Source organism: Rhinolophus sinicus, chromosome 2 (assembly GCF_057876585.1).
Source record: "Rhinolophus sinicus isolate RSI-liver-muscle chromosome 2, RSI-T2T, whole genome shotgun sequence".
NCBI classification, from domain to species: Eukaryota; Metazoa; Chordata; class Mammalia; order Chiroptera; family Rhinolophidae; genus Rhinolophus; species Rhinolophus sinicus.
The window spans coordinates 160,344,580-160,357,557 of record NC_142502.1 but is presented as its reverse complement, the minus strand read 5'-3'; the positions used below and the strand labels follow the sequence as shown (position 1 = coordinate 160,357,557).

The 12,978-nt window shown below is 34.8% G+C and overlaps 1 protein-coding gene across 1 annotated transcript in view; it reads left to right on the top strand.

Annotated features, from left to right (window-relative positions):
- Nucleotides 1–12,978, top strand: part of CAMKMT (calmodulin-lysine N-methyltransferase) — a 330,598-nt gene that overhangs the window by 4,251 nt on the left and 313,369 nt on the right. Inside the window, exon 2 of the mRNA XM_019748655.3 lies at nucleotides 6,956–7,128. Within this exon, the coding sequence (XP_019604214.3) occupies nucleotides 6,956–7,128 (173 nt within the window). The remainder of the gene's footprint in view (nucleotides 1–6,955; nucleotides 7,129–12,978) is intronic.

The window sequence follows — 12,978 nt, the reverse complement described above, 5'->3', positions numbered from 1 at the left end:
ATTTGTTATTTAAAACTTTTTAGCTTTATTGAGATATAATTGACAAATAAAATTGTAAGATATTTAAAATGCGCAGCATGATGATTTGATATATGTATACTTGTGAAAGACCCCCACCCCCCGCCCCACCATCAATTTAACAAACACATCCATCACCTTTTGTATGTGTGTGTGTATGTGGTGAGAACATTTTATTCCCCATTCATTTTTTTCTGGAGCTTTCAAACAACCTCAAAGCTTTCACTCTGTCTACCTGGATTTCATTTACTATTGCCTTGTTCCTTTTAAATTCCTGGTAGAAAAGAGTCAATATAGCTCTCTCACCCCTAGTTTTCCTGCCATTTGAAGAAGCTGCTCTCTCTAAGTACTCACTTGACCTCATGGTTCTAGTTCAGACTCCACACTTTATAAGGTTTATAAACTTCTTTCTCTGAACTTAGGCCTGGGTTACTTTCTAAAACCCCTTGCCTTTTCTATCTTTATATAATTACGTTTTCTCAAGTTACTTATTACTAAAATGATAAGTGGAATAAGGATAATGTCTTAATGTTTCGAACTCACATTGCGCATTATTGCAGAAGTTAGAATATTGACGCAGTGTCCTGGCACAGTGGAAAGAGCGTTGACGTCAGATGTATGTGGATTCCCATCCGACGTCCACCACTTACTGTGTGCTCTTCATTGATCTCCTGCATCAAGTGTTTAGCTCTTTATGGAACGTACTTTTGTTTCACCTTTATTCCTGACTTCGTTTTATATCCCTCCCCTTGCTTTCCCTGTTTCTTCATCCATCTTTAATGAATGATGTCTTGTATTGTGCATCTTTCTAAGCCACTTTAATTCCTTGCACAACATAGGATTTAAGGTGGCATAAGTAAGTCTCCCATAAATTGTAGAAATTTGGGCAACTTTTTACTTTCTAAGCCTCAGTTTCTTCCTCATTTATTAAGTGGGAGCAGTAACACACTTTGGAGGGTTGTTTTGAGGAATTAATTATTGTCAAATTCTTAGCTCAGAAGCTGCCACATCATATTCACAATAAATAGTAGCTATTATTGTCACTGCTGTAACTCTTCCTGGTTACATCGCATCCTCATTGGGATTTTTTCTGTTTTGGCTTGGATGGTGGGCCCTTTTTCTTGACAGAAATGTTAGCCTCTGTTCCTCCTCCTGGTTGAAGAAATAGAGAATGTTAGATGCTTTCTCTTCTGACCGTGTTTGACTCTCCTTTATCTGTCTTCTATCTTGAGACCTGGATAGAGCTAATTCTCTTACTTCTCAATAAGATCTCTAGAGAAAGTCCGAACCTTGGTGTTCATTTTGCCTATTGACTTTTGTGCTCATCTGCTTCATTCTTCTGGGGCCCTCTGACTCTCAGAGGGGGATTAGTATTCCTTTTGGGCCCCAGAATTAAGCAGCCTCTTGGTTTCAGACCATCCTGATTGAATTTGTAAGTCCTCTTCACCATAGGGTGATTTCTGAAGGAATTGGCCATTTTGTTGGGAGATCCCCAATGTCAGTATCTACAGGTCTTTTCTCTTGGTCCAACGTCCCCCACAGGAATCTTTCATTCTTTTCTCTGGTACATATAAGACTGGCTGCCTATGATCTAGAAGCTAAGTGAGGAAAAGGGATAGTGATCAGAACGAAGAACATTCTGTGCTTGCTGCTTATGACCAGAACTTTCATGATTCATTTTTTTCCAGAAATTTACTTTTCAGAGTTGCACTGTGGGGAGGCAGGGTAGTTGCCTGGCATTGCTGATGAAGTCACAGCTACCTTTTTAAGAGTTTTTCAACCAATACGTCTGTGTTTAGCCTTACTCCTTTATCCTGACTGTTATACCTTGGCCTTCATAACTACTCCAGTAACTGAGTCTTTGTTGAGTGTTTGGTAGGATTTTGTTTTTCTTGGCTTCCCCACTGCTGGCAGTTAGATTTCAGTTTCTCCGATGTCCCAATTTAGCTACCACTCATCATTTCTCCTCCCAATCTCTTTGTCCTTTTGGATTTTTGTTGTTTTTACTTGTTAACTGGTAGTTTAGGGGGTTTGGGAGGGATGGAAGATAACCGTGTGTGTTCTGTCTGTCTTTTTTAACCAGAAGTTAGTTAAAAATTCAACTATTAATTGAGTTCCTACTCTAGACACTTTCCATGTAGCATATATTGTCTTAATTAATTTTCACAAGAGTCTTGCATTCAGTCTATATGTATTGTGTGTCGGTCACTGTATTAGAAGCTGCAAAGTAGGTATTATTCCTGTCTTACAGGGGACGAGACCCAGCTCGAAGAATTAGAAAGGTGCTCACACTCATGTAACTTTGAGGGATAGGTTCTCCTACTGCAGTTTCCTTGCTCATTTTCTCAGTAATACTGCTTTTAGTAGAATATTGGTTATCAGGATTCCTGCATGGTTAATTATGTTCAGTTTAATTCGTTCTTGAATAAATAAACATTTCAGGTTCATCAATGGGTCTTTGACTTCCAGTGTGTTCAGTTGCAGACATTGTTGACCTGATGGGTCTAGGACTCAATGCTTTTTTTCCCCTTCAGATATTTAATATTTTGACATGAACTTAACTTGATATGACACTGATGTTTGATTTAATATCTCATTGATTTCGAGGAATGAGAAACTGCCTTGACTTTGAGTGTGTTCCTTCAGCCCAGATAATTCCATCAGAATATTATTTAATTATATACATAGGAGGTTGGAAGGAGATACTCTAAAAATGGTAGGTGTTACCTTGACGGGAGATACGAGTATCCTCCCAGCTCATAAACCTGCAACTATTGATGGCCTTAAAACAACTGAATCTTTTTTTTTTTTACAACTGAATCTTTAAACTAAAAAGAAACATCAGAAGTAATTTGACTTGACCTCTATTGTAATTTCTTTATTGTATATAGATTACATAAAGAAATGTTTCCTTTAAAATTTATCCTAAACATATTGTCTGTTACTTTCATTGAGTATCATCTCATTGTCATATTGCAGATCATGGGAGTTACTGAGCTATAAAAGCCCCTTCCAATATTATATGTGGGGTGACTTCAATAATTTTTTACCTTAGTGATTTATAGTGCCAAACACCTTGACATCAGAGTAATTCAATTAGTCTAAATAGGCATTTGCTTTTTGGATATTAATTGGACAAGATCCAAGGTAATTTGTAATATTTGCATTAAGAAATTATTTTTAATTTAATTACTTTGTTTTTTTCTTAACAGTAAGCTCTGTTGTGGGTTTGTTTTTCTTTCTGATGGCCATGGTTGACAGATAATAGCAATCAGATCCTATTTTTGGTAAAGGCTTTTAAAACAATTCATCCTTTAAAAAAAGAGAAACCTTCAACCAAATCAAAGAGAGGTAATCTTTTCTGATCGTCCATTAAAATAACAACAACAACAACAACAAAAACCCTTCTAAACCTACATGATACATAAATTTTAAACAGATATTTTTTCCTTCAAGATATATTCACAATGATGTGTTTTCTTGCTTGGTTCTGATCTCAGTTTGACCTTTTACATATAAGAATTATGGCATCATTGGAGCCAGGGTTCCTTTTCAGACAAGAGAAACAGCTCTACCTATTTTAAGCAGAAAAGGGTTTAATATAGTGAGTTAAGTGCTTACAGAAATCTTTGGAGGGACAGGAGGAGCAGGCCAAGTGTGAGTCCCAGAACACAAACTCCCAGAACCATACAGAGCTGGCTTGCCAAGAGAAATGCCACCTTTACCAAAATGAAGAACCTGAGGCTGTTTCCAGGATCATATCACTTTACCTGTGATCTCTCTTAGTAATCAGGAAGCTTCTGCCAAAACTTTAGACTCCAGAAGCACAGGTTGCCTGCTAGATCTCTACCAGCAAAAAGGTATGCCACTTATGCTGCCTCTCTCTGTCCATTAAATTAGAGAGTGAACACGGGGACCTTTGCTAAAGCTGCTGTAGAAGAACCAAGTGTCTTACCAGCAAAAGTTATACAAATGTAGTTAGTTACCACCATATTTCCTTCTTTTCTTCTTTCAAATCTCATGTTAGTGCATCTGACTAGCTAAACCAGACTCACATCTACAACTCTGGGTGCTAGGGATTCTGGGAAATGTAGTTGTTAGTCTTCAGCCTTATGATATAGAAAGGTATCTCAGAAGGACGTTGGAATGGATGTTTGATGCCAGTCTCTGATATTCTCCACAAGTAGAGGTGTTAAGAGTTCATGCTCTGCAGTCAGACTGCCTAGATCTGAACCCTGGATTTTCCTCTTATAAGCTTTCTGACTTTCAGCAAATTGACATCCCTTTGCCTCAGTTTCTTCTCTCACATAATGAGTATCTATCCCAGAGGGTTATTTGAGGATTTAATGAAGAGTGTGGTATGATTTGCCTTAATACTTACTTAGACATTTGGTGTAATTTGCTGGTGAGCAATCTGGAGTTGGAATTTTCTTTTTAAAAATAGTTTAGGACTATTTAGACTTTCTATTTCTTGTTGTGTCAATTTTGGTAGTTGTATTTTTCTATGAGTTTGTCCATTTCATCTAAATTTTCAAAGTTAGTTTTCATAATATCCCTTTGCTATTTTTTAATGCCTGTAGGATCTATAGTGATCATTGATATTTAGACCTTTCTTTTTTTCTTATTAGTTTCATCATGGCTTTATCAGTTTTATTAATCTCTTTAAAGAATCAACTTTTGGTATTAATCCTCCCTGCTTTGTTTGTTTTCTACTTTATTAACGTCTACCCTTTTGGGACCTTCACTTGCTTCTTTTGCTAATTTTTGCAGTGGCTGCTTAGCTTACTGACATTTAATCTTTCCATAAATTTCCCTTTAACCATAGATTTATCTGCATTTTACATTTTGAAATGTATTTTTGTTATCAATTGTTCAAAATACTTTCTAAATTTCATTGTGTTTTCTTTTTTTGGTTATAGTTATTCAGAAGTATACTGCGTACTTTATATATATATTTGGAGTTTTCAATTTTTTAAAGTTATTTTTTATTTATGACTATTAGGGTGTTTTATATCTTTAAAATTTTTTTCTATTATGGAAAATGTCAAACATATATAAAACTGGAGGGAACAGTTTAGTAATCACTTAGATGCCCATAAACCTCAATAATTTTAAACTCCTGAGCAACTTTGTTTCATCTCTATTCTCTCATTACATCCCCAACCCTGATTATTTTGAAGCAAATCTCAGGTATCATGTCATTTTTTTTCTGTAAATATTTTAATATGTGTCTTTACAAGATGACATTAAAAATACATAATTATAATGCCATATCAGCCCCAGAATAATTTCTTGATGTCATGAAATATCTGACCAGTTTAAAAATTTTCCCCTTTATCTCATAATTTTTCTTTACAATTTGATTTTTTTGAAACGAGATCCAAATACTGTCATTGATTGATATGTTTCTTAAGTGTTTTTATTCTAAATGTTCCCTCTTATGTCTCTTTTTTCAACTCTTGCCATTTATTTATCGAAGAAACTGTTTTCTTTTTTTTTTTTTTTGTCTTGTAGAGTTTCCCATAATTTGAATTTTGCTAATCGTCCTTGATGATGATCTGTAATATGTTCCCTATCCCTGTATTTCCAATAAGATATAGAGGATCAGATTCAGATTTGATGTTTTTTGTCTTGTTAGTTGGTCAAGATGATGGTATTGTGTATTTTCATCAGTATTCACAGTGTGAAGTTTGGTTATTTCTCTTCTTGGTGATGGTTACCTAGGTTCCAGAATTCCTGAGGGGGTCAAAATGGTGATATTCTAATTCTTCATTCCTTTTTCATTTATTACTTGGTATACTGCCCCTCATCTACTATTTGGATACTCTTAGTTCACAGAGAAAAACAGAAAAATACTTGGCTCTTTCTCTTTATTTACTGGTTTTCAAAATAGTAAGTTGGTACTCTAGCATCCTTCCATGATCACCAATGAAGCATTTAAAAAAATACCACTATGAACTAATGTGTTTTGATTCTGTTACATTTATTATCTTAGTTGATGCTTACCCTGTCCTATCTTTGGCCAGTGGATCTTATTCAAATTGGCTGCTCTGGATTCCTTTTAATATAGTCCTTAATTTGGTATGGCTTTCTTGTTTTCTTGTGTGTAGGGTGTTTCAGGCTTATCTTGTACAATTCCTACCATTTCTCCAAGGGGCCTTACTTTGTTTTACTAGAAAGTAGTATTTAGAGAGAGCAATATAGACATTAGGTGTGCTCATTGCTACTGATTTGGTCCTTGTTTCTTGATGTTTTCAGTGGTCAGTAGGAAAGATATGTATAGTTTTAAAAAATGAAACACATTATTACATTTTATTATACTTTATTCAGATTCAGAACTGCAGGATTTTTACTTAGCTTCGTTAATCCTACAGCTGTATCCCCTTTCTTCCTTACTTAAAAAAACCCAGTTTTCAACGATACCAATAAAATTACTCATTTGATTTATCTTAAAACACACACACACACACACACACACACACACAGACACACACACACACACACACACACACACACACACACACACACAGAGGCTCTGGGCTCTGAAGAAGATAACTGCCCCTGTCTAGGTTGTAAGCTTTGAAATTCAAATTTTACCCCCTAACTCTACAAGCTATTAAAAGTACTGCTTATCTTCTCAGCTCTTTCTTTTGGAATTGACAAATGTCCCACAATAAAACTAGTGCAAAAACCCCTCTAGATTTACCTCCTTTTAAAGATATTATACTGGTAAATCTTCACTACCTTCTTTGCTCTCTGATGCCTTCAAGTAATGTTTAAAATATTTTGTCCATCTTTTCTAGTTGTCTTCATAAGAGGTTGCTCTGAACTATCTAATTGGCCATTATTGGAAATGAAAGTCCCTGTACCACTTAAACTTTGAACTCTCAACTTACGTTTATGTAATATGACCGTGATATTTGGTTTTATTTCAAAGGTTCTGAAGCAAAAACACCTGGACAATTGTCTACGGCATGTATCTGTAAGAAGATTTGAATCATTTAATCTGTTTTCAGTAGCAGAAGCCCAAAAAAGGGAAACTGAAGAAGAAGTTGGTGCATGGGTCCAATATACAAGTGTCTTCTACCCTGAGTACAGTATTTCCTTAAGGTAAACATCACTTTAGTTAAGGTTTGTTTTTTTCCTTTTTTTTTTGAAGACTATTTTTCTCTTATGGAAGAATCTCATTGTTCATTCTATTCAGTTTTCAGGCAGTCTTTATTAAAACTTAGGTTTTGCAACTTTGTGTTAGGAAATCCTGCTGCTTTAACTGGGTCTTGTTGTATTCTCAGAACTAAAGAAAAAAAAAATCCTCAGCAATGTAGTGGCATCTGAGGATAAAGGATGTTGCAAGTCAAAGAACTCATTTAACCATTCTCTCATAGCATTTGATTATGACAAAAGTGAAGTTCTTTTTGAAGCAAGGAAGACTAAAAGTGAAAACAAAATTTTTCTAAATTACTCTTCACGAAGTAGTTATCTAAAAAAATTGAGCTTTGGTATTTATCCCATTCATGTTTTGTCACTTTCAGAATAGAATCTTAAGAATAGGACGAGAAAATTCAGTGGAAAACACTGATATTGTGAGAAGCATACAGACTGTTCTGGCTTTAAAAATCATTAGAAAAGAGACAAGAGAGTTGCAAACTGAAGTAACAAGATACTATTGTTACCAAATTAATTTTCTTTCACAGTTATGGTTTAGTATGTTGCAATATTACTGTAGGTGTTTGATATTATAAAATCTGCCTTTTTTGACAAGATTTCACATTTTGAAAGGGAGGGTGGAGCACATTTACAGTAACTATAAGAAGAGCAACAAACATTTTAAGTGGAAATGTGACTGAATAAGGTTTAGGTGAGGCTAGCAATAATTCTAAGAAAAAAATTTTCACAAAGGATGTCTATTTATAATATATATTTCTTGAACTATTTTGGTTTAAAATACCCAAGCTTTAAAAGACACCATAATAGCTAAAAATTTGGGATTTGGATAAAAATTGACTATGGGGGGCAGGGAAGAACAATTAGGATCTGGTTTCATAATACTGCTTTATTGAAAACTCCAAATGAAAGATAAGAACTTCAGGATTTGTGAGCTTGCCTCTACATTCACCATGAGATTCTAATTAGAATACCTCAACTACCTGACATTCTGATGGAGATAATTAGTTTAGTTTAGTCCTTGGTTAAGAAGGAAAGAAAAATGCATTAAATGCTTAGTATGAGCCAGGTACAGAGCTACGTGCTTTAATGCATTCTAATTCATGTAATCCTTACAATAACTCTAGGAAGGAGGACTGAAGATGATTAAATTGGAAGATAGTACCTATAAGGAAATTAAAGAGAAGGAAAAAAACAGTGCTCCAGGAGGTGATGTTTAGGTATAAAATTCTTAAACATATCTTCTACATCCACGGCGAACAAGAGGCAATAAGGGTAAACTGTACCAAGAATAATCTTAGGACATCTTCAAGACCCTGGTGAGCATTAGCTGGAGAGAACGTGAAATCTTTGAGAACTTTTAAAAATAAGGCAGGTTCTCCACCTGGCGGATGGATATGACCGGGACGTAGCAGGAAGCCAGGCTAGAACGTACATTAAAGGCTCCTCTCCAAAAAGTTCTTTGTGATGGATCCATTTTTGAAAGAATAAATACAGGTGTGTCTATAGATATGTAACATTGAGTCTGAATTTATGGAGAGGATACAGATGCCGGCGCTAAAAATTTGGCCGAATAGCTTAACATACACAATTCTGGAGCTGAACGCCATCTTAGAATAAATTTTAAAAAATCATGACAATATTAATAATGGCTGACGATTGAGTCCCTACTATGTGTCAAGCACTGTTGTGAGTGGTTTACATGCATGAGGTTATTTAATCTATACAACACCTTATGAGGTAAGTACTGTAATTATCCTCATTTTACAGATGAAGAAACTGAATCCCAGAGAGGTTAAATAACTCGATTGAGGTCACCCAGCTAATTCAGACCTCTGTGGTCTGGTTACATAGTCCGGACTTTTAAACACTTTTATTTTGAAATAATTACAGAGTCTCAGGAAGTTACAAAAATAGGACAAGGAATTCCATGTGTCCTTCATCCAGCTATCTCCATTGGTAACATCTTATATAATGAATAGTCAAAGCCTGCACTTCTAACTTCTGCACGTTCTGCCTCTTGGGAGGCAATCAGTATCCATTTATTCATTTTACAGATGAAGGGATTGAGGTCTAGACAAACTAATTTCCTCATTGATTATACTGAGCATCCCATTTCTTACTCCATAATCCTGTTACCATACAGGAAATTGCTGCAATTGCTTAGGTAGGGTAGGATTTCTGCCAAGAATAGTTCGTTCCCATTCCATTGCCAGTTTTGTTCACGTTGATTTCTTGCAGTTACAGCTTTTCCTTGTTCTCTGTTATCCACTCCACATGGATTTACATTCTTGTTCCTTTCATATCTCATATCAACTCTTTTCTCAACATGTTTCCATGACAGTTCTTTGGTTACCTTCAGTATTATTTGAGTTGTGAACATTAACATTTTTTAAAATTACTTGCACTAGCCAAAGGAAGTGGTTTAGAAAGTAGTTTTTGAAATGGAGTACCATCATCTTCCTCTATATTTTTTAAGTTTGTTAAATCAACACTATGGAATGGTTGAGAAAAATGATGAATAGTTTTAAATAAATTCAAATCAGTAAATACTTAATAGCATCTTCAATGTAGACAAATAAAAAGAAATATAAGATAGACTATCCTCAAGGAGCTTAAGTACGTGAAAAGTTACATGATAAAAAATAATTAGATAAGAAGGAAAGTTCACCATTCATTCTAAGAACTCCAACCACACAGTATGTAACTAATTTCCACATCAGTGGAAAACTTCACACATATCAGGAATTTAGAGGTACAAAGGATTTTTGGAAGGCCTTGAGGAGCAGGATTGCGAACTGGATCTGGAAGTATTTGAAAGTTCTGAGAGGAAGGGAGACATTATTCCTAACAGGGCAAAAGCACTAGAAAATATATGAGGGTGAGAAAGTACAAGGCAGAATCGTCGGAGACCACTGAGAAAACCATCACAATCTCTATGGGGAGAAGGGGTGATGAATGTATGTTATAAGGTGAATCTGCTTCTGGGTTCTAATAAAGGTTGAGCATTTGAGATGTTTTGTTCCTATAGATCATGAATATAAACCCCATTTTCACTTTCTTAGTTCTTTCTTATCACCTAAGATCACCTGCCACAATTAACAGAGATGATGCGTGTATGGTGATTAATACTTATCAATACCTTTTATTAGTCTTGTCCTGCTGAAAATTTTCCTACGTATTGATTTCTGCCCCTTGAAAGTTTATTAGACTCAAAATGAATATCCTAAGAGAGTAAAAAACTAGATATTTGTGAATTCAAAGTACATAGTTATATTTGTTTATATTATTAAAAAGTATATAAGCAGTGGCCCAAATTAAAACTTTGATCATTATTTTCTGTCAGTTTTACATGATGATACTTCAAATGAAGGAATAAAGAATTTCCCTTGGTGACTTTTTATCAGAAGCAAAAGTCTAGACAATGTAAAAGTTAGGTTATGAAATCCTCCAAATCTGTTGTCTTTTCCGTATGTCTGAGGATGGTCTACTCTTTGTTCCAAAGTGAGTATTAAGAGTTAGGAAATCAGAACCTCGGGTGACTCCTACTTTATTCCTTAACAAAGGCTTCTTGTCTTTCTGGTGCTTTATTTCTTAGAATTTTATAGAAGAGGCTTTTGCTATTAGATAAATGCATGTATAGAAAACTAATATATACTAGAGATGCTTATACTAAAAATCTTCCATCAAAAATTCCTTCTCCCAGTCTTATAAGCTGGATATGTTATTGCATAGAGCTTTCTGTATAGATTCTAGAAATTGTACCCTATCCCCACATTTCAACTTATTTTCAGTGCAGTAGGAATTTGCATATTCTGGAAGCTTTAAAATACATGATATTTGGAATCATAGAAGTACCTGAATTTTTCCTTTAATAAATGTATACATGTCTTAGGTATAGAAAAAGCGGAGAGACTTGAACTGTTCCCCTTCCTTTGAATAAGCCTACTGTTGCTATGGTAATTGCTGAATTAGAAGCCTCTTGACTTTCGGCTTGTCCTGGGAGCTTAGAATGGGCAAGAAGTCAAGAATGAGTTTGTCTTTGTGTTGCATCTTTCTAGTACAACAAATGCACTGCAAGATCATATATTGCTTCTCTAGGGAAAGGAAAAAATAAATAAATCCTCACCCCACTGAATTTAGTATGTACCCCATGAGTGCTCACTAATAAAAACTAATGATGGGAATGATACGCTTATGAAATTAGATGTATGGCAGCTTATCCTTATGTATGTGGTATATGATAGGTACCCATGTAAAGCTTGGCAAGGCTGGCATTTGAGGCAAATACAAATACTGAATTTATATTTAAAAAGCATAGTTTTAACGTTAGTGATATTAACAGCAGAAGTAAATATCAAAGCAGCTTTTGTTCTCTTGCATTTTATTTTGTATTTTAGAATGAACTTAATAGAATTTTCCAAATATGATCCAGTGTGTGCAGAAATCTAAAAGACTAATCCATTGAAGTCATGTTTTCATGGAACTTAAATCATAGATATAGGCTATTTATAACTTAGTTTTCAAATTTGTTTTAAACTCCAATTACGATGGTTTATGCAGTTTGCTTACATATACATATATTCAAAGTCTCAATAAATTGAAACGTTCTCTTGATTTTTTTTCCAAAATTTCATATATTACATGTAGAAATCATCTATTAGTTTTATATAACTAATAGATATAAGACTGAAAAATTTCTTTAGCCATTAATTTATAATAACGCTCCAAAGTAAATTGCATCTAGAATCAAGTTTTTCAAACTTTGTCCTTCTGAAAACCTCTCTTTGTTCTTATGAAGTCTTTTAGGGCCCATTCCATTCTCTGGTTTATTTTTTCTGTCTTTTTTTTTGACCAATTTTCTTTTTAATCAAGATAAAATTCACCATGTTAACCATTTTAAAGTGTACAACTCCTTGGCTTGTAGTATATTCATAACGCTGTGCAGCCATCACCACTGTCTTAATTCCTGAAATTTTTCATCACTCTAAAAAGAAACCCCGTGCTCATTAGTAGTAACTCCCCAGGTTCCTACTCCCTTCAGTCTCTGGCAACCACTAATCTACATTCTCTCTGTATGGAATTTGCCTACTATTCTGGATATTTCTTATAAATAGAATCATATAATATGTGGCCTTTTATATCTGGCTTCTTTCACTTATAATAATATGTTTGATTCGTCCATGTGATAGCATGTGTCAGTACTTTATTCCTTTATTATGGCCAAATAATATTTCATTGTATGGGTAATGCCACATTTATCTATTTTTGCTTTTGTTTGTACAGTTGGCGTCATATTTTGCTGTGCCTTAGTTTAGCCTCTAGATACTTTTTGGCTACAATAATTTTCTTTAGTAGCTTCCCCCCCCCCCCCCCCCGCTCTTCAAATAATTATCTGCCCCAGTGAACTGCTCCTTAGTCCTTTTTTTCAACTCTTGTCTCAGATTCAGATTTCAATTCAAATGTTTATTCTGATGAAGGAGGGCGGGAGGGAGGGAAGGAAAGAGAGAGAGAGAGAGAGAGAGAGAATATGCGATAATGTCCTTATTAAAACTAGGCCGTAAAACAATTCCACTTTTAGGAATTTATCCTAAGGAAATAATCAGAAATGGGCTCGCTGATATTTCTACATCCTGTTCATTGCAGCAATATGCACAAAAGCACAAAACTGGGCATGATCTAAAAATCCAACACAAAGTGTTGATTCAATAAATTATGGTGTAAACAGTCATTCCTTGGACTACTTGGCTGCCATTAAAATCACGTTGCAGGAAGAATCCGTAATGATGTGGGAAA